This window comes from Ammospiza nelsoni, chromosome 5, assembly GCF_027579445.1.
Source record: "Ammospiza nelsoni isolate bAmmNel1 chromosome 5, bAmmNel1.pri, whole genome shotgun sequence".
In the NCBI taxonomy this organism is placed as follows: domain Eukaryota; kingdom Metazoa; phylum Chordata; class Aves; order Passeriformes; family Passerellidae; genus Ammospiza; species Ammospiza nelsoni.
The window spans coordinates 43,266,125-43,288,887 of record NC_080637.1 but is presented as its reverse complement, the minus strand read 5'-3'; the positions used below and the strand labels follow the sequence as shown (position 1 = coordinate 43,288,887).

The 22,763-nt window shown below is 38.6% G+C and overlaps 1 protein-coding gene across 1 annotated transcript in view; it reads left to right on the top strand.

Annotated features, from left to right (window-relative positions):
- Nucleotides 1-22,763, top strand: part of DCN (decorin) — a 38,816-nt gene that overhangs the window by 801 nt on the left and 15,252 nt on the right. The window contains exons 2-3 of the mRNA XM_059471528.1: nt 3,469-3,704; nt 18,986-19,098. Coding sequence (XP_059327511.1) covers nt 3,497-3,704; nt 18,986-19,098 — 321 coding nt within the window. The 5' untranslated portion in view covers nt 3,469-3,496. The remainder of the gene's footprint in view (nt 1-3,468; nt 3,705-18,985; nt 19,099-22,763) is intronic.

Here is a 22,763-nt window from a genome sequence, read left to right as displayed (position 1 = left end):
AATGAAATAGTGGAAAAGAAAATTCATGCAGTTGAAACTCCTGTTAACAGAGTTTTATTCTCTAAAACTTCTAACTCCTGTGTTTGCATATATAGACTTTATTGCACAAAATGGGCAAAACATAAAATGGAGGGGAATTTTTTGAATCTGGAACGTATTGTTTAGCTTGTCTTTGTGGAATTTTGAGAGATTTCTGACAGTAGGTGAACTAATAATTTACCCTTAATATTAAGGTAAACTGACAAGAAGACCACCAGTAGAGTGGTGACGTGAACTGATGGAGCATATTTTCAGGGGTATTTTAAAATGAAATGTGGCCAAGCTACATTTCAATCTATGGTATAGACTCCTATGCTTGTGGAAAGCTCTTCTTCATTGTAAACACATAATTAAAGGAATTTTAAACAGTTATATCCTGCAGACATAAATATTGTGTCACAGAATTCAGACTTTTTTTGTTCTCCCTACTCTTTTTTTTTGTAAGTGAAGTGTAAACATTTCTTGGTCGTACAGCTTTGTGTATATCTTTCCTTTTGTTTATGTTCAATTACACACGCAAACAATAGGAATAGATACACGTGTCTGCAGAATGGATGCCTATATGACTGAAGATATCTGCTCCTATATCCTTATCAATATGTGTCTGCTGTTTTCTCTGTTGTACCCTCAGATTATATAATTGATATCCTTTGTTGTCCGGCAGTTTTCCTTTATAGCCAACTCTTTCTGATTTCATTAAAGTTTTTACTAAACAGGCACCAAAGGAAAGGCCTGCTACAAGGTTTAACTGAGATAAATGAAGTCATCAATATTAATGTGAATAAGAAGCAAAGTGTGAAGACACTTCCAAAGTGCCTTTGCATTTGTTTTTCTTTTTTGGCTTTTCTGAATGGTAGCAATTAAACTACAGGATAAGATCCTGATTGTGCATTCTTGGGATGGGTGGTACTTCAGCAGTGACCCTGAGAGGGAATAAAGAAGTTTTAAGTATTTTAAAATGTTTTAAAAACGTATTAATACATAAAAAAAGACTGAGGATGATCTTTAAAGGTCCTGACTGCCACTGCCATTCAAGGACTAGCATGCAGCATTCCCATTTTTATTGTTGTTAATATATATTCTGAAAATTAATTTGCACTGGGGAAATGTTTTATTGGTCATTTTCACAAAGCAGTTTTTGTGATGAATGGTGATGGTTTAGCAAATTTTTCTTCTCATCTGAGATTATTAATAAATTGCATTGTTATTTTACAATAATTTGCACATGATGATTACTCTTTCAAAACTCATATTTTAGATGAAACCCTGGTAACAGCTCACTGCCATGCATCAACAGCACTTTGCTGTGACACCCTGACACGTCCCTGTGCACTCTGCCTGCCTGGCAGGGGTGCTGGAGGGAAAGGGACACAGCCCCAGTGCCAGTGGGGAGCCAGGGCAGGAGGAAGCGCAGGAGGATGATCCACATGGGGACACAGCCTGCCCCTGCTACGTGTCATGAGTTTGCACAGCTCTGGCTGACAGGACCCACTAAAACTCTCCAGCTGATGTTGGGGTCTGTGATCCCCCTCAGCACATGCTGTCAGTAAGGTGTCTGTTCCAGGAACAGAAGTACTTTCCTGTCCAACTAAGAAAACAAATATGTCCCTGAAAGAGGCAACATAAACAGTGTTTTACTCCATGTGGTTTCACTTTGAAGTCTTTGGGATGTCTGAAGATAGTAGACACATGTCTTCCTGTCAGGTAGATCACAGCAATATAGGCTATGATTTTAAGACACCAGCATATTTTATTAGGCAACCTAATCATCTTCTCAAGAAGCAGACCTAAAGGTTTCTGGAGAAATGTACTCTTGGCACCTGTAGGTAGAAATTCATAAAGGAAATGAACTCAGACACAACATATATTGTATCTAAATCCAGTCTCATAGCTTTTTTATGTATTTAGCTTTTTTCTTAACACTAACCATTCCTTTTAGCGTACCTGGTGGTAGCATGTTAGAAAGGCAGGCTTCAGTAAACTCTCACCTAATATCATCTGTCCATTCTTGTCATCTACCTGGTAGGTTCCATATGTCAAAGTAGAGAGGGAGACAGTTCTCCCCTTCTGCCTCTCCCAGTTTTTTATCCAACAATGAATATGGAGCTGAAAATTGCTCTACCACACCCCAAGCTGTTGGATAACTTCTTCTAGAAAAGGAAATAATCCCAGCTAGCACCTAGGCAAGGTGTTTCTAAGATATTGATCTGAAGATGCAAGTGGGCATTTTTGCTTTCATTACAAAAAGCAGCATCTGTATTTAGGACTACACCCTCCACTTTAAGAAAAAGCTTATATATAAATGACAAGTTTCCCTTTGTGTCACTTGGCAATTTGAAGGCAGATTTGGTTTTTGTTGCTTTTTTTTTTTTGGTTTTTTTTGGTGGGTTTTTAAAATCCATTAAAATCAATAAAGTATGAACTCCATTTTATAAATACACAGTAAAAAAATAATATTCAGAAAATTAGCTATTCTTTACAGCTTTGGTACAAAACCTGCAAACAGTTGTGCAATTTCTCCTTAATGGACAGCAAGACAGAGTGTGTTGAAATGCATCTAGGCCTAAGTCCTGAGAACATGTATTTAAGCAGCTTTTCTTGTTAATGTCTATGGCAATACTTACTTGTAAAAGTTGCTCCTGGCCATGAAAGTCTGCACAATGAAGCCCTGAAGTCCCATTAGAAATTGTGCACACAACACTTCAAGCATCAATTCAAATGCTTAGGCAGTGCAAAGCAGAGGCATCGCAGGGTGTATGTCAAAATTTAGAAAGAAAGCCAAGTATATTCAGTATAACACAACATTGTATTCCATTTTATTGTGCTGTTCGAACTAGGAAATAAGTATAGTGCATTTAAACAACTAAAGACCTTCCCCTCTCTTTCCACCCGGTCACTAAATCCTAATCTTTCTCAGTCAGTTTTACTAGGCTATAATTTAAAACACACAGCAAGCTGACGATTAAAAATATTTCTCAAGACATGAAATACTGAACTACAGTGAGTTTGGGAACCTCAGGTTTGTCCCCAGGGTCAAACCCATTGCTATGAAATAAATGCTAATGAAATCAAATAGACTGTTACGTTGGCAGAAGAGAGGCGCATGGAAAATGTGGCTTATTGCTTTGACTCTTTTGCATAACAAAGTTAACAGCGCTGCCTATTCCTAAAAAATATTACTCTAAATATGCTAACAGATGAGTTTACAGTTGCCTTCAAACTGCTCTGCAAAAAAAAAAAAAAAAGGCCTATTGACAAGCAGCTACCAGACTCCTATCACATAACTGTCCTATTTTTACAACTCAGTTTTCTTTTGTTGAGAGGAATGGTTATGCAATTGGTGGATGTGCTGGACCTCCTTCAGGAGGAACTTTGGGAAGCTTTGGGAAACCGCTACTTTTGTTGTTAATCCGCTGCTTTGAATCCTAGGTCCTGCCGGGCGTCCATGAACTGAGCCATGAGGAGGCTGGCTCTGCTCCTTGTGCTCCTGCTGCCAGCATGCTTGGCCAAGCCGTTCCACCAGCAGGGCCTCTTTGACTTTATGCTGGAGGACGAGGGCTCGGCTGACATGGCTCCGACGGACGATCCCGTCATCTCCGGCTTCGGGCCCGTGTGCCCCTTCCGCTGCCAGTGCCACCTTCGCGTGGTGCAGTGCTCGGACCTAGGTAAGCCCAAGGGCACCTGCAGAGGCTCTGTGCTCACACTCCAGTCACGGGCCAGCAGCTGGGATGGTGAGGCTGCCATGGACTGTCACTCCCTCACTGGCTTTTTGCAAAGAAATGCGCTGCAACTATCCTTAACCAGAATTTACAAAGTAGGCCACAAAGCCCTGGCAAGATGGGCATTGTTGTGACCATGGAGGATGTTTGATTTTTTTAAATGTATATTTTGAATGTGTACATTTCATTTGTTCTTTGAAGTGCCACAGATTTCTCTTGCGGAGAAAATAACTTTTCAAAGTATTCCTTCAGATTAATATTAAATAAATGCAGTGAGGTCAGATGTGGGGATGGAAATATTTTAGAAGGTTCTAAATTGTGTGGTCTAAGGTCCAATACCTTCAATCATACTGTCTAGTACCTCAACATAGAAGTCATCCAATTTCCATAGGAATATATAAGCATGAAATAAGCAACTGAATCCTGGAACCAGCTTTTTGGAGTAAAGAGCTTGGAAACTCACCAAAATAATGAACACAGCGTGGAATTCCTTATTAAATATCTTCCTGAGCCACTATATGAGCTGAAACCATGAGAACATTTCTCACAAACTCTCCTTACTCCCTTATGTAAGGGAGGGGCTTGTGTGCACAGTCAGAGTAGCAGGATATGAAGCCATGTCTGCCATCATTTGGCTTTTCCATGCAGAAAAGTCTCAAGTAATGAAGTTGACTTCACTGAGACTGTTCTTAGTTTAAACCAGTATAATTCAGTCTTAGTGTACCGTGCAGAAAATCAATTAGAGTTGGTTTTGCTCACAAGAAAACAGACAAATAGCTTCTCATGATTTTATAGAGCTTTTTTTTTTGTTGTTGTTTTAGTCATCCTAGCTCTTTAAATGCATAGCTGGGTGTTTATTTTTTCTTGTTATGACGTTGGCTTTGATAATTACTGTAAATCATGGCACAAATCCACCAATTAGGACCTGTGTCTCATTGTGTTAGGGGTTGTATAATTACAGAAAGGAGGTGAAACTTTAGCTACACCCCTAGAAACTTCTGTGAATTTATTAAACTGAGCCACGTAATTATGCAACGGATATGTTTGGCAAAGACCCAGTGAACAATGCAAGCCAAGCTGCACGAAACAGAGTGGGCTAACCTAGCCATAATTTCAGAAAGCTTCCACAGTACTGTCCCCCTTGAAAAATGGGGTTTATATTGTCATTTAGGTGTCAGAGAGAGCAAACATGGAGTGGGGAGTGGGGAGTGGGGAGGAGGTTGCCCCACATGCCATGAAAGCCTTAGGTTTTATTGTTGTTACACTTAGTAATGCTGATGGAATTTAAGTTATTTAGAGAACTTGTTCTCAGTCTGCTTCAGTTCTGCAGAATGTAATGAGCTTTCACTTGGTGAAAAAGTAGAGACATTCACACAGGGACCCTTCGCTCCTGTACTTGTTCCTGTGGTCATGCACTTCTTCACACACACATTGCATAAGATATTTCTGGGCTAGTAGAGTCCCATACTGACAAGGAGACTCAGAAATACAGCAATTAATGCCCCAGGTCAGTGTTTCCCAGATAATTTCAAGAGGGGTGAAAAGAAAGAGATATATTTTGAGCTTTCTATATACCCACATGCTGCATATCATGCAATTAAAAGATTGTGCTTTTGGATCAGCTAGGCTGATAACATCCAGCCATCTGGTACAAAGGAAAAGAGATCTCCCTGGGCTCAAAGTATGCATCCCTGAAAAATAATAAATAATATTTCCCTGGCAGAGCTCAAGGAAGTATTTATCAAGCAGTGCCAGCCTTGGCATTAAGTTCCAGCCATCTTTTTCCCAGCCCCAGATGGGAGGCTCATGGAGACACAGTTGTGCTGGCTGCCCTGCAAGCAAGGACAGGAGAGCTGTGTGCCACCTGCTCACAGGCAAACCTGCCATCTACTCTTCTGAATTCACTTCTGTGTGACACACCCGGGCAAAGCCATATTTGTACTGACTTGAGACAAGGCAGTTATTGGCCTTTTGCTGCAAACCGTGGAGGTGACCTCGCGCGCTCCTCAGCTGTGGGATGAAGGACGCTCGTGTTTCAGGGATCAGGAGCACAATTTGCACACATGAAAATAGCAGTGACACTTCTGCCTTTCTGTTAACCTGTGCTCCTGGCCTGCTTCTCCCTTCAGCTCTGGGCTTTTCCAACCCAACCAAATTAGCTACATCTGTCCTCCAAAATTGTCAAATTTAGTTATCTAGTCCCATGGGTACTAGTTGAAGAAAAATTTCAGGCACAGTAACAAGGGTCCTCACAAGGACATATTAAGACTTCCTAAATAAATTCTCACAAAGGAAAGTTGAAACCTGAATCAGGATCCTTTCCCCTACTCACTCTCTGGCATGGAAGGAGTGTTTACAGCCATGAGTCCATGGGTGCAGGGGACATGCCAAGCAAGGCAAATGGAGGACCCTAACATGGGCAGCATATGGAGACATTTCCTCTTCCTCAGCCTGTTTCTTTTGTGCCTAAATGGGCATTTGCTATTTGTAGGTTTTTGCTTCATAAGGAAAAAACCAACCATCTGACACAGGATTATGTGAATAAACCACAGGAGAACTATTGAATCCAGAGTCCAGAGATCAGGTTTGCCCCTTTTATCATGAGCATTGGATGGGAATAGCAAAAAAAAATAAAATCCAAGTTCAATAAAAACAGTGAACAAAAATTCCCAGTAGTCCAATTACACTCTTGTCAGCTGAATTTTTGCATTCTTATAGTCTTAAACTTCAGTCACATCCTCCTAAACACATACCTACAAATTAATTTATTTTTGTTTCCCAGCCAAGAGCTGAGTTGACAAGAAGGATAATGCTGCCTTCCTTCTCACATCCTCAAAAAGAATTCTGTCTAAGTTTTGGTTACTGATGGATCAAAACCAGAACCCCATTGCCTAGATTTCATGAGATGTATTACCTTTGCGAACAGGCTCAAGGATCTTATCAAGGAAGGCCACTGTGCTGTCATTATAAGAGTGCTGCCTTTTATTAATCTACCTCCTGTTGTTAAAAGGGAGCCACAGGTTCACTTTTTGATCATGCTTCACTATGAGGCATTGCTATGCTATACCCAGGCTTTCCATAGGAATCACAGGCATCCTCCTTATTAGAGCACAGTACAGGTGGGGAGTAATTGATGTAGCTGCTCAGAGGCCACTTTTCCTGCTCTAAAGTAATATATACAGGGAAGATGTGCAGTCAGCTGGGCAGGCAAACACGCCTCAGAAACCCCAGCAAGGATTAATAGTTCTGTTTAAAGTCTCATCCTCCCAAAGGGAGTCTCAAGCAAAGTTCATCCCAGAGCGTCCTGGTCGGCAGGAGGATGCATTTGTGATTACTCATCCCTGCAGCAGATGCAGGATGCTTCATAAGCACACTCAGAGGTGGTGGTCAGAGCTTTCTTTCACCTTCAGATAAGTCTGGCAGCCCATTCTAAAGGAGCAGTGTCTCTATACAGGATGCAATGAGATTGCCCTCCTTGGAGAGTTACAGGACATACTGGGGGGCTCTCCATCTGTGTCACTTGGAGTATCCATGGAGGTTTTGTGGTTTCCTAAAGGTGTGTGAGAGAGACACGCCAGCAAACAAATATCAAGTGGTATTACTTCTAAAATTCAAATCTTGCCCACACCTCAGAAATGCAGGGTTTCTCCAGCTTATATAAAGAAGAGTACATTAGAGCTTGGCATGGATGCTGGAGGGTGTGTTTGAAAAGCACTTTGAGATCAGGAGATGAAAGGTTCACAGATATGTAAAGTATTATCAGTAATTATTATCTGGTAACATTAGGCAGTTTATCTGAACACATAGAGTGTCTCAACATATCAACTGATGGCTCTTCTACACTTGAACCATCGTAACATGGCAATTTATTTGTTGGCAAAAGATAATTTATCTCATTGTAAGAAATCTTCCAGAAATATCTGAACAACCATTTTCTGATTTTGACTTCATGTGAGAATCTCATTTTTCACTATAAAGGAAATTATCTCCTTTACAATATACCATGTTTTGAAACATAATCTTTAAGGCTAAATGCTCAGCTCAAAATCCTATAGGTAAATAAACATGCAAAAGAAAGCATGGATTCTTAAGTGACCAGGCATTAACAAATACAATTTTTAAATAAAAAAGTTTTTGTGAATTTACGTCATCACTGATGGGCCTTTAGGACAAGTTATTCCATTTTTATGGTTTTTTTTTTAATTTTTCTTTTTTTTTTTTTTTTTCTTACAATAAAGATTAAAGTCTTACTCCTTTTATGTTTAATAGAAGCTGATACTCTCATGAAATCCCCTGGCTTCATAGAACTGGATCATTTACCAAACTATTGTTATTAAAAAGGAGCCATGAAATCTGGGAAAGTATTCTGTAACTTATACTGAGAATAGCATCTACACCACAAGACCCTGGCCTTAAAACTGACATTCTTCAGCCCAACATAACTAAGGCTGTCAGCAAGCACAGGCCATTGGGCATTCCACATGCTGACTGGGTGAACTCTTAAAGTGTTGGATGTCAGACTGGAGGATCTATAGGAATTATCATAGGATGTGAAGGATCTGAGAGTGGTCTGCTTCCCTTTCATAGTCATTGGGTGAGTTAGGCTGCCCATGCAGGGGTTCATCCTGCCTAAGGTAGATGTCAGTGACAGAAACACTCCTCTTGGAGAACCAAACTGCCAAGACAGGGCAATCACCACTGCAGGTTATAAAACTTCTTTCAGATTAATGAAGTTATGTTTTTTTAAAAAATTAAGGCAAGGAAAAATAAACCCACATTGCCGTCTTTGTTTAGTTATAAATTTGGCATGGATTATTAATTTTTTTGTATATGCTCTGGTTCAATACAATTTTGGGGACGCCCTGGAAGTTAAAAAACATTAATTAAAGCCCTGTGCTCAGTACATTCTGAAAATGTATTAAATGAAGAACCCAATAATTAGAAAACACTCTTGAAAAATTGTCAAGAAAAAAAATATTGGCCTGGATGTAGACTATTTCATATTAAGAATAAGCCATTATCTTTGCCAGCATGGCAGTAAAAGACAGGCCTTCTTGCACCACCACTTGAATTACTGATGTTCCAGTTTCAGCTGATAAACCTGATCCTAGATGAAAATTAAGCCTCTCTAAGTACATCCCTTCCTATTTACTGCTTACTCCAAGGTAACAGCGACCAGTTTTGTATGTTTTCTTTTTTGGTCTAAGTGTTTTTAGATTTGTTTGCTTGCTTCAGACTTGGAAATGCCATTTATGAAATCCTGGTGGCAGGAATGGAAATGCAGACTGCCAAGTCTAAGTGATACAAGAAGTGACTGTTTTCTGGCTTGCTCTGTCACAATTGTTCATTTCTAAAATCTCCCAATGCCATAATAAATAGCTAATAGATAGCTAGTAAAATGTGAGTAAATTCAAAGTGATTATAGGTCATTATAATGTTTAAACCATGCTAAATAAGCATTCCTTACATGACCTAGTGTTATGGACTAACAGGTGTGACTGGTATGTGTGTTATGTTCTTAACACATTTGTAGGGAGTGTTACTTGGTAAGGGATATAGCTATTTTAAAAATACCTGTGTTTTCACAACAAAAAGCCTTAGGTATTTAATTGTGGAGGGTTCTCAGCAGAAGAGTTCTCAGTAGAAGAGATAAAGAGACCAAAAGCTCCTTCCCAGTGTTCACTGAGAACCCATAGCAACAGGGAGGAGATCTAGGAAAACAGATCCTGTGTGAAAGATAACCAATGATAACAGCCAGAAACTTCTGGTATCAGCACCCAGGTCTCCAGAAAAACTCTGTTCACACAATCTAGTTACCATGGTATTTTGTAAATCGAATTTTAAGCAGATTTTCAAAACACCAGTTTCAAACCCAAATTGGATTGTCCCAGCCTTATCAAATTTGGATTTGGTGGTCTATAATTTGCTTTACAAATGCCCTGAATCTTTGATTCAAAGGAAGTGGTCCAAAAGAAGGTAATCAGGTTACAGGAAAATAAAATATTTTTCTGAATATATTTTATTCTTTTTCTAAAGTTCATATGAAAAACTATCTTTTTCAAACTATATTGTCATTTTTTAAAATCTATTCATCCTGTTTTCCATGTCTGCCCTGACAAAAAAAAGTATTTATAAATGCTGGAATTATATGTCTCTTTGGCTGTATTGTATTTAATATGCTTACACAGAGCACTGTTGTCCTTTACATTATGAAAGCAAAGTAGATAGATAACCACAGAATCACAGAATATTCTGAGTTGGAAGGGACTCATCAGGACCATCAAAGTCCAGCTCCTGGCCCTGCAGAGAACAGCCCCAGGATTCACACCGTGTGCCTGAGAGTGTTGCCAAGTTATTCCTGAGCTCTGCCAGGCCGGTGCTGTGACCCCTTCCCTGTGGAGCCTGTGCCAGTGCCCAAACACCTTCTGTGTGAAGAACCTTTTTGAATATCCAGTCTAAACTTCCCCTGACACAACTTCAGGCCATTCCCTCGGGTCCTGTCACTGATCCCCACAGAGAAGGGATCAGTGCCTGCCCCTCCTCTTCCCATCATGAGGAAGTTGTAAATTGCAATGAGGTCTCCCCTCAGTCTCCTCTTCTTCAGGCTGAAAAAAAGAGTAGAACTTGCTATAGGGCTTCTCTGCAAAGACAGAGGTGGAAAAAATAAACACTGAAACACGGGGATCTCAAAACCAAGGACCACGCCTGCATGGGTTTTTTGGGAGGAAAAAAAAATATATTTGTGTTGCAGTTTTCAACTTATGGAGCCAATTAAGAGATTCAAACAGCTCTCTACAAATGACCCTGATTTTAGTGAGATTTCATTTGCTATGCAGGCAACTCTACTGCAAACCTCACCTGCAGTAAATAGGAATTGAAAAAGGGGAAAAGCAGTATTTAAAGAATTTATGTACTCTCTGCATGCATACTCACGTGAGGGCGCATCCAAGAGGGAACCCCATACCATCTCTGTGTTTGTTACCTGTGACATACCTGGAGTGTTTTTAGTTTCTACAAAAACCTGTTAAGGAGTGACTGCTTACAGTTTTAATTTTAATAAGAAACAGAATGCAATAATTATATTTTACAAATAGCAGTGAAAGTGAGAGACCACTTCTGCCCACCTAATGGCAACTTTAAGAATTAATGGCAAAAAACTCAAATGGATAAATTATTATAGAAATGTCACAGCTTTTAAAACATTTGCAAGTTTAAATGGGGCTACAGTCTGGTCTTGTAATACAACATTATCACAACAAAAATGTGCAATAAAACATCTCAGAACCAGTTTCTGCACCTCCTCTACCACTTAAAATGTGAAAGCCTAGAATGATTTCAGTTTCTATGCTAGAGTACATATTTTCCCTTCTACTCTTCCAGAGTGGACCTCAGAAACTAAAGAGTTTGTAAATTAATTAATATTTTAGGGTGACGTGGAAGAAAAGTGTCTGTAGTGATGCAATAAACAAACTCATTGCTGAATATCTCTACCTAAGAGATATAGGAGCAAAGGCAAGTAATTGAATTAAAATCTTAACATTTTCAGGATTAGGGGATAAAATTTACTTTCTCTTCTTTATTCTTTCACTCTGCGGCAGAGTTTACATCTTTTGGGCTGGAGATGACTGGTAGAGTTGCAGAAGACCTGGGGAAGCTCTATCACTAAATGTCTCACAAAATAAAAGGAGTGACAAAGCATATGTGCCTAAGAGTTACAAGGGTATATAAAACACCTCTAGTAGAAAAAAGGAACTAGCAGGTCTGTAGATTTCCTGATTCAGTCAGGGAATTCTCTTCCAAAATTTGTTATTCACTGTGTCCAGTCATGACCACAGCAGCTTCTTCCATTTTATGATTGCATGACAACAATTCTAAAACATTTATGAAAAATGGCTGTGTTATGTTTAGAAGTACCTGAAATAACCAGGAACATATCTCTGCCCTCAGGTTATAAACTAGGGCTGTGTAATGACCATGTGGTCAGAACAGGAAGGGGTAAGTTTGCTTGAAACCAGAAAAGACCTCCCCCAAATGATTCTTTATGACATTATGGTAGAGCCAATTCTGGTAAATCTCAAGGTAAAAATTGAGGGAACTATCCTCAAATTGCAATGTGTTGCCTCTTGCTAACTTAAACTGCAGCAGAGGTAAACATCAAATTGCATTACTCCAAAGGGTCATTCAAAACATAATTTGCTATATAATGCTCACTTTTCTGAGTCACTGAAATGCTCTCTTATGTCTGCTGAAGGAATAAATGTTTCACCTTACTGCGTGAGCACTTGTAGATAGCACATCTGCCTTGCATCCCCTTTGAGTAAAGCCATTACACACATGGTGCTGGCAGATTGCATGAATCACACGGGTCACTTGCTGCTCTCTGATGGGATGTTTTATGTCTGCAACCACAGCAGTGGGAAATGTAACACTGATGATTCTAGGAGTTAACTAGAAAACTCATAATACTTGATTTTTGTTTCATTTAATGTCGTAATCCCTGAAGTCTAAAGATTATTTCAGAATATTTTTCTGCCTATCTAAAATGATAGGATTCTTCAGAAGTCATATACATTTGAGACCATTGTAATTAAAAGTCAGAAGTAGAAGTTACATGAATTTTAGCTTCAAAAATGTATCATTACTCTTAGGTATTAACTTTTGGAGCCAGGAGAATAACTCTATCTGTACCAAAAATGTTATGAATTATGAAAAATAATTCATAGCAGCTATGCCTTGCAATATTCGTTATGCTTTGAAATATGTGTTCACTACTCAGAGTGGGTGGAGGTAGAAAAGAGCAGAGAAAGCCACGCATTCACTTTTATACCTTTGCTAGGGCTTTTATCATTATTAGCACTATCATAGTGGAGAACTATGCATTTGATCTCAGTGTGTGTGATTTCATGTCCATTTTTCTGTGTTTCTCACCCTGTTCTGGGAAGCAAAGTTATAAGTACTTGGGGGAGGAAAATACTCCATGTAGTAATAGGTCAGCAGGTCTACCCTTGTGAGAGGCCATCTCAGCAGGGAATGGAGTTTGTTTTCTTGTTCTTTCCCATGGGAAGGGTCAGACATATACAAAACCTAAAATGGATCTTATGAGACTTTCAGACTGCCGAACAGGAAAAGTATCTGAAAAATGGTTGTGAATCATCCTCAAGAAGATATATTTTAAGAACCTTATTCATTCCATAGTGGTTTTTATATCTAATTTATTAGCAAGAGAGGAGAAGGTAGAGAAGAAACTTTTAGTTTGAAAGTGGGAGAGAGAAGGAGGCCATGGATACTTGTCTGTAGAAAAAGACAATGGTTTCTTATTTCATGGATGCAAATAATGAAATTACTCCTATTTGCAAATCCCACACAATAGAGAACAAATTTCCAGTAAATACTGTAGCACATTGCCTGAGAAAGTATCAGCAAACTTTTCTAAGTCAAAGCATTCAAGGCAGTTCCTTGCCATCCTTCCAGCAAGCAGTCCTCGGATCCAGCTATTTTTCCGTGACTAATTGTCCTGACCCTGTAACCTTGCCTGTTTCCTCATGTGCCCCAGAGTCCACTCGGGGCATGGCTGAGGTCGTTCACCCTGGGAGGATTGCTGCCCGTCAGTGGGATGCAGCAGAGCTGGGCTCGGGGCAGGAGAGCACACAGCAGAGAGCAGAGACAGCAGCTGGAGAGGCTGCCTGCACTGGGAGAGCCGCCACTGATGATCACGGCTGGGAATTACACACAGCTCAGCCCAAATTCCTCAGCTGGCAGCAGCTGCCTGCGGAAACTGAGAGAGCCTTGAAACGAGCCCCATTTTATGGCCCCTGTGATAATAATCGTAAGTGTTGCAATGTAGTAACACATGTATCCGAGCTAGAGCCTTCAGATGTCTCTCTGCCTTTTGGCCCGTGCTCTCCAGCTGGGAAAGCAAAGGTTTATTCAGAGGAATGAGCCCCATCCCTGCTGCTTGTAAAATGGATAGGTGAAGGAAAAGTCTACCAAAATACCCTCAAGACAGCAAAAAAATCAAACCACAAAATTGTAAAAGCTGCTTATCACTGTCACTGTTCACATATTTGTGACTTAGACTTTGTGGTCTCAGTCTGGGAAAGATGCAATTGTCAGGAAAGCGTCCTCATCTCTGGGCTGCAGACTCAGACTTCTACTTGCTTGGTTTCCCTCGCTGGCCCCATAAATCTTGCATTCCTTTTTTGCACAGTCGTATGGCTTCAGAAGAAGTGTGGCTCCATGCCAAAACACAGACTAACTTGTGGCTCTCGCTGCCGAGAAGCTGGAGCAGCGGGCTGAAACCTCTGCACAGCCAGGAGGGCTCACAATTCTCCTTTCTCCTTTGTGGTTTGAAAGATTCCATGGCCACTTGATCTCAGCTCCTGTAGCTGAGCAGGTTATTCCTTCAGCTGCAGAAATAATAAAGCCTGCTGTGTACACCAAAACCCATGACATCCTGACACTATTCCCAAATTCCTGCTGCATGTCCCACACCTGTTTGGCCGGCTGAAGAGCAGCATGTGCTAGCTGGGCTGGTGCTGTGCTACCCAGGAGAGGGCTAGCCACTGATTGATTCTCTCTCAGGGCCCAAACAAGGGGTGAATTATGCCAGTCTTGGCCCTTCTCTGCCTAATTTCCCATCTCATAACATCTCCAGGCCCACCAGCCTTCTGTCCTCTCCAGGAGGGGAGGCTATCACAGCAGAGCAGCCAGACACTGCCATTTGCTTAAGAAATGATGACAGAAGGCTACACCTCACAAGGATGAGATCCCACAGAGACAAGCTTGATTTCTGCAAAGTTACCTTCTCCAACCTCCCACTAAGCAGGGATTCCTGGTCCATGTAACATCTCCCCACCAAAGGTGACTGTGGATGAATCTTTCTTGTGTGAGAAAGAAATTGGTTAACAATCCAATTATTCTGGATTTTATTGAATAAATTTTGATGGTGCATGTTTTCTCAAAAATCTGTTCAGTAGCAAGGAAGTGTTCAAAAAAGTTAGGAAAACTTCTGTCATGAATAATAAAAGCTCATCTTATCCTAAGAAAAGAAAATACTCAAACTTCCTTACATAATTTTTTTTGCCATTTTGTAGCTCTGTGGCTTATTCTGTTCTTCATTTTAATATGCATATACATTTTTACACAAGTAAAAATATACTGGTGGGAGTAATTGTTTGCTCCAGGTTGACAATGCAGAACAGTAGGAAGTTTCTGCTTATAAAAATTCATAAGGGATATGAATAAGAGATCTGAGCTGGGCTGCAGGAACTGATGGCTGTTAAGTTTCTATAAGGAAGTAAGGATTTCTCCCAAAGAAATATTTTAGTGCAAATCAAAAGGGCATTTTGACTAAAATACATGAACTGGTTAATTAAACATCTTTTCTTTCCAGGAGCTTTAAACTCTTAATCTCAGTGTAAACAAGAATTTTGGAAGGGTGGAGCTATACCGTTTCCTCTTGTTTGTGAATAAATTTATTTTTAAAAAAATTATTTATCAACTTTAATTTTATTCAGCAAAAATTTAAAAGAAAATATATGTATTTTATACATATAAAATATGTATAAATACATAGATATATGAATATATGTATTTTCAATTTAACGTTAGAAAGGCAGATGGATCTAAATTTTTAATAAGTTATAAGTTAATTTTAGGAACTAGAAACCTGAAATTCTTCTGGGGAGTTAAATACCCAACTGTGTAGCACTGATTATTGACATAAAAGCTCAGACTGCTATGAGAGATTTTCATATGGCTTTTCAAGAAGCAAGTTTTAATGTACGGAAACATCACAGCTAAGAGCTGGAATATCTGAGTATACTGTTCTTAAAATGATGGAGAGGAAACTCAATTGATATTTTCTGACACCAATTTTCCTTTTGGTTGGCATTACATAAATTTCACCAGAAGTTATCAGTAGGTGGGTGTGTGATCACACTGTGCAGCATGGCTTCAGAAGTACACGGGCATCTCCTGAGTCTCTCAGAAATGAGTAGTAAGGACAGCCCACAATTCCCCTCTAAACTTCTGTCTCCCAGACAGAAGAACCAAAAAAATCTCTCTGGGACATGACAATTCTATCCCAGGAGCCATCTGAGCTTCCAGTGGGATTACAATTTTGTCCATTTGATTTAAACTCTGCCTCACTGTCACGTCAGTTCAGGCTCCCCACTCATCCGAACTGGCTGCTGTTGACCAGAAAGGTTTGGAGCTTTCCTCTCCAGGCTGGGAGCCTGCAGCACAGGGGTGAATTTGCACTACACCAGTGCTCCTCCCACATGGATCTCTCTGGAGGTTCAGCAGCTTACACAGAGACCTGGAGCTGCAGGCTGAAGCACAAGCCAAGGTAGATGTGGGTCTGGTTTACACCTCAAATGCGGTTTAGTCCTGAATTATTAAATGCTGATTTTGCAGGTCAGTGTCCAGGTTCACACATTTATACACTCTTCCTCCACTGAAGAGCTTTAGATTATGCAGGTTTCAGCTGAAGGATGTATTCAATTGCTTTCACATCAGTGAAATGCAAGATCTCCACAGCAGCTGGTATGCATCCTGTACTCGTCTACACTTTGCTCTTCAAAGCCCACACAAATCAATTAAAAAAAAAAATAAAAAGAAATATAATGTCTATAGCTAGTTTTGAAAACATTTTAAAAATCAGCTTAAGGAAATGCATTACAATATAGGTGGGTTAGGTAATAAAAAAAGCTCAACTCTTCAAGGGATGGCAACTATACTCCGCATGCAGAGCTATTATTGCATTGTACATCCATCTTAGTTTCTAGTACAAGACAGGAAAATTATGTTATAAATAATTTTCAGAAATGGATTTCTGATTATCAAATTTGTCTTATCTTTATAATAAGAGACATTAAAAAGTCTAACTTTATTGCTCTGAGAAATTATCAGTTCTACTATGTTAATGAATAACACTTAAGCTTTTAGAAACTGAAAATTACAGCTGGAAGTTGTGGGGGAAGTTTAGTCTCTGGCAAATTATCCCTTCTGTAGCAAGCCAAGTGTTCCCCAAGTGCTCTTACAAGGTGTGTTCCAAGGGCATCCCATAAAGCATGGCTGCATAGCTCTTGCACCCTTTTGTCTGCCATAACCCTTACTGGAGGTACCAGCCTACTAATGCTAACATGCGGACAACCAGAGCACACTAATGCTACTTTGAGTATAAGCCATTAAACCCTTCAGGTTAGGTTGTTTTGTTTTTTAATATGTGAAGAATGCTAGAAAAGTTGCTCGACTGTAGGAAGTTATAACAAAATTATGGTCTGGAAAAAGCAGAGTTTTTGGGAAAGAATTTTATAGTTGCTGACATCAGTCCTGTTCACTAAAGACAGAAACTGTCCAAAGACAACCAACATGCAAATTATACAGTATCATATTCTTATATGTTTGGAACTCTAGTACTACACTTCTGGAAGTAATGAGGGTTTTGCAACTGTTGAAGTAAGAACCAAGTCCATGCCTAAATGAGGAAAAGTTATTTTAGTAATATGAACAATCTTAATCTGTATCAAATATTTGTGCACTGAACACCAGTAAGGTAAACAGGATGGGATGTGAGTTTTGGCTGGTGTCAGTTTATGAATCTTTTATTAGTTCATCCCAGGCCACATGATTCTGCTTTTTAAAACCTTTGAAATCTGGTGTAATTAAAACTCAGATAAATTTTTATTGCACTCAGTTTTAATAAAAATGTGGTCAGAATATTTTAATATTTTTTATCTTACCACACTTTTCTCTTTACATATACACACATATATTCTAAGAAAGGATTGAAAGAGAATGAGCTTTGCTACACACAGCAAGATTTTGACAGAGAAACCAACATTCTGTGTGTGAGAACACATGTTTGATGAGCAATAAGTATCACAGAATCACAGAATTGTTGAATTTGGTCATCAGCTCTTGAGACCCTCTAGGCCACTCCCCTGCTTAGGGGGGTGCTTGGGGTGTATCCAGACAACTTTGGAGCATCTCCAGGCATGGAATCCCAACAGCCATGGTGGACAAAGCAGTTTTTCCCTGGGAAGCATTTCCCACTGTGTTTGCAATGCCGTGCTTTAGTATACAGGGATTAGTGTACAGGTTTAAAAAATAACATATATAGGTATATATCTTTCGTCTGAGAAGAATATTTTGCAGTTCACCATCATTCTGGGGAGACACTGGAAATACTTGCAGGAGATCTTTCCCAGAAGAGTTCAAAAAGAGCTTCAGGTATACTAGTTAAAACCTTTACTGGTAAAAAGACAATTTTACCCAGAGAAGTTCACTTCTGATACATGCCCATATAGAGACTTTATTAGTGTCTAAAAAAATTTTCCTAACAACTATTCATTTACCATTTCACATTCTGTTAAAAAAAAAAAAAAAAATAAAAAGCTAGTTAGGAAAGAACATTTTAATTTTGTGGTAAATCAGAATGACTGTAAAAGATTTGTTTTATTCCAAGTCACAGTATGAAAGGAAAGCTGGGTAAAGCAAGTGTTATTTAACATTAAATAATTTCATTTCCATGACTTCATCAGACTTACATATCAGCTATTCAGAAAATAGTCCCAAAGAGAGTCTTTAATTTAAACTGTCTGATGTTCTTTTGGCAGTTGTAGTGAAACCAAGAGATTTGTTCTCCAGAAAACTTGGACATAGTTTCAGTTCAGAGAAAAGGGGGGAGGTGGATTGGTAGTTTGGGGTTTTTTTAAGGTGGACTTTACTACAATTTACTCAGTTACTGTCAAACAAACTATTTTTTCTGGAAATTATTATAATTAACTATCATACTTCCTTCAAAAAGCCTAGTACACTTTAAAAGCAGGAAAGGTTCTCTGTTTGCGAAAGCTAACACCCAGAGAAAATAACAAATACTATGTCTCTGTCCAAAAGAATTTTTTATTCACACAATTCAGTGGAATAAAACATGTTAGAAATTATTTCCCCAAACTAAATCCTTTGCTTCAAGCCATACCTCAGATATTTTCTCAGAAAAGGCATAATGGAAATGTGAATAAATAAATGTTGGTTCAACTTAGCATAATAAAACTCTCTTTGACTGGCTGGAGACAGAAACACTTTCAAATAAGTCTTCACAAGCTGCTTCAGGAAATTAGTTCTAGAAATGGTGTTTACTGAAAGAAAAATGCTACTAAGAAAGGCACTGTCCCTTGTTTAAAGTTTCTTCCAAAGTTAATTGTTCTTTTCACTGTCACTAGGTCTGGAAAAGGTGCCAAAAGACCTACCCCCAGACACAACCCTGTTGGACTTACAGAACAACAAAATCACTGAAATTAAAGAAGGAGATTTCAAGAACCTGAAGAATCTTCATGTAAGTCTAAAAATGAACTGGTATTTACCAACAAAAATGGGGAGAAAATGTGACTTTGGCCTGGCAATGCATTTTTTATTGAAAACCAATTAAATAATTTGTGATCTTCCTCCACCAACCCAGCCTATTTATTTCTATCCCCATTTCTCTCCTGCAAGCTTTCTTGCCTAACGACAGAAGTTTCTCAGCTCTTTTCAGCTCTTCATGCCTGTCTCCTGTCCATTCAGTCCCTTGATCTCCCATCATAGCTCCTCTCACATATTTATTTATGTTCTCGGTCTCTTTGGCACAGTTACTTGGTAATTTCCATCTCAGCCCTGCCACCTCACTCCCTTCTTACTGTACTCTTTCCCCTCCTACCTCTGAGCTCACAGAGATTTCTGTGTGCCACGTTTGTCAGCAGACATTCTGCACTAATATTAATTCAAGAATCTTTCCAAATTACTCTTCTGCCCCTGGACTACAATGAAATTATGTTTTTGCAATAACCTTCTCCCTGCAAAGCTCCATCCTCATCCTTTACCTGCCAGTCTCTTCTAACACTTCTGTCTGGTTTCCTCTTTGCTGAAATATTTTCCTTCCTGCTTTCAGTGACTGGTTTTTTTTTCTGGTTCACCTCTTCTTTTCCAAGTTTCCATAAGACAGCTGCCTTCCTCTCTGTTTCTATTTTTTTTTTCTCTGTCTAAGGTCCTCCTCCCTGTCTATAGTTTTTATCAACATTTTTAAATACACACCTCATACTTCTGCCTGAATTTTGTTGAAATATTTTTCCTTACAGAGCAGAAAAAGGCTATTTTCTCTCTTTGAAAGTAATATCCTAATTCAGGCATACACCTGAAAATATTACTTTCTAGGCTTTCAAAAACTCATTTTATTCTGTGTATTCCTCCATTTGATCCTTTATTATTATAAACAATATCTTATTTGGCTTTTCTTGCCTGGCTCTTTACAGCCTATTTTAATTCTATTCTATTCTATTCTATTCTATTCTATTCTATTCTATTCTATTCTATTCCATTTCTTTCACAAACAAGAAGCCAACTCCCAATTTTTTATCCCTAACCGGTGCCAATATCATCACTCAAAGAATCACTGTTTAAAACAAGAATCTACATTCAGCCACTCATATTTGGAAAAAAAAACCTATAAAATTTTACCTCTTTTAATTTCTTCTAAAGTTCATCTTAAATATTTGTTCAAATGCAACATCAAGAAGATAATTGTAAAAATTATGAATGCCAGACTGTCCATAATGAAGGGATCTGCATGAGTGAATCATGATGAGGTTCATGTAATCTAATTTTAGCATAGGTGTCTATAGTTGATCTAGTTCCACAGATAACCTCTAAAGACAACAAAACATATTTTTCCACATCACATTTCAGCAGTCTAGCTTTAAGAATGAGATAATTTGTTCCCCAGATTTTTTTTTTTTCAGTTCCCTTCTTTGGCTACAGGACAGATTTGACACTGTAATTCCTGCCCGTTTGCTTTGGTTTTCTTCCACCTTGGAAAGAAGTCCTGTGTTTTCAGTGAAGTTTATCTGTGAGGTGCTAAAAGAGACAAAATTCTTATCAGTGAAATTAATCTTTTGGCAGTCCTTCTTCATGACACTGTATTAAATGAGTCAGAGCATGGCATTGCAGATGAAAATCACTCTCCCAGTGACTTCTACACACTTGGCATTTGGTCCAGGTTTCAATTGCACATCCTGCTGTGAGCTATGCTGTTGTGAACTTATTTTATGTCATTGAAGTTAACTCTAAGGGGTTTTCTTTATTTTGTTTTTTTTTTTTTTTTGGTTTTCCTGTTTTCTTTTTCTTTTTTTTTACAACAAATACAATTTAATAGTGAATTAAACATATAACTCCTAGGGAAGAAATTATTTGTTTGACCTACTCACAAAAGTACCCAGGAGATGCTTAAGGACCACTGGAAATCATGCATTAGCAAAAATTTTAACATGTAACCTTCAAAACTGCAATTTTCCTGGATTTACTCAAGAACAAATAATGATTCTCTCAAGGTCCCCTTCCAACCCAAACCATTCTATGATTCTATGATCTCCTCCCCAAAAAATAATTAAGTCATGCAGTATATTTATGTAACTAGGCACCATCTTTGCTCTCAGCAGGAATATTTCTGTGTAATATCTGGGAACGATTCCCATTCCCCAACTTTCAATTAAATATTTTTCAGAGGGAGTATTGTTTTCAGAAAGTAAAACTCAAAAGCATTGTTACTGACAGAGCTCTATTATCTCATTTATTTTAAAGATATATGAGTGTGTGAGGCACATATAAAAAATGCATGTGCTTTTTAATCTTATTTCCAGAGAATCATGGCTTGGGTTAATGCCACAGTTGACAGTGTGATGTTCAAAAATTTCTTAGACTTTACTAAACTTTCTTGTACTCTACTAAAACAAGAAGATTACTAAAATTTCTGTGACAAAATCTAAAATTGGAAATTGGACTTAATTGCTTGCATGAATGATCATTTAAAGGAAAAATTCCTTAAACCCCAATTTTCACAAATAGCTCTTGAAAAAAATGAGCAGCTTATAGAGTTTTTTACTTTTAAATAATCCATTAAAATACCTTCCTAATACTGAGAGATGTCACCAACCACAAGTGAATCAGTTTTAGAAGTGATTTTCATGAACAAGTTGGATTGAACCTAAGGTTTGGCTGGTTCTAAAATCCAGAATAAGTAGCAAGAAAATAAAGGTTTTACTCCTAACTTGTTCATGGCTTCTCTTTCAGAACAAATGTAACTGCTTATGCGACACATCACTGTGTAGTGACACAGCATGGAGGTGAAAGAGAACATAGAACCTACCAAAATATTTTTAGTATTGAAAATTTTCCTGAGTAGATTTCCCAAGTACAGCTAAAATTTGCAGCTGTGGAAATATGTCAAGCAATTAGAAGAGGGCACAGCTAAAGGAATATTTACCTGCAAATAATAGATTTCTGCCAAGAAACATCACAGTCAACAGTTACAGTGCACTTGATATTTTCATAGCTTTAAATTATCCAGGAAAAAGGGGCTAAACTATTAATGTTGTACTATTAAAACTCAGTGAGACTTCACTCTATTTGAAAATGAAAGATTGTTTGTTTGTGTGGTTTTGGTTTTGTTTTTTTAGCACAGGGATTGAGAAAACAGAGGAAAATGTGAAGACTTTTTAACGGGCTGAGGACCGAGTTTCACATTTTCAGAAAACTGTCTGATATTATTATATAAAAAAAGCTGCTTATGACTTAGACCTGTGGCAAAAAAGTCAGACAGGAAATCCATTGGAAAAGCCAGGAAAAAAAGTCTCCATTTCTATGAAACAGTAAGAATTTTCCAGGCAGACTGACATTTCTGGATGGAGTTCAGTACTTTGACCCCATGGACACAATAAAGAATCCAAAATACTGCATGAGCAAGCTCTCATGCAGAGTAAAGGAGGAGCCTGCACAAACAGCACATGGAGTTGCAGGCTGTGTGGCAAAGCCAAAGCAAACCAGAAGAATGCCTGCACCTGGAAAAAGAGGTGAAAGAAACTGCTCTGTGTTAGATCACTATAAGAACAGCACAAACAGCAGAATAGTGACTGCATACTTCTCCAACAAGAATTTTTCAATTGGCAGAGTGCTAGTGTAGTGAAAGAAGAT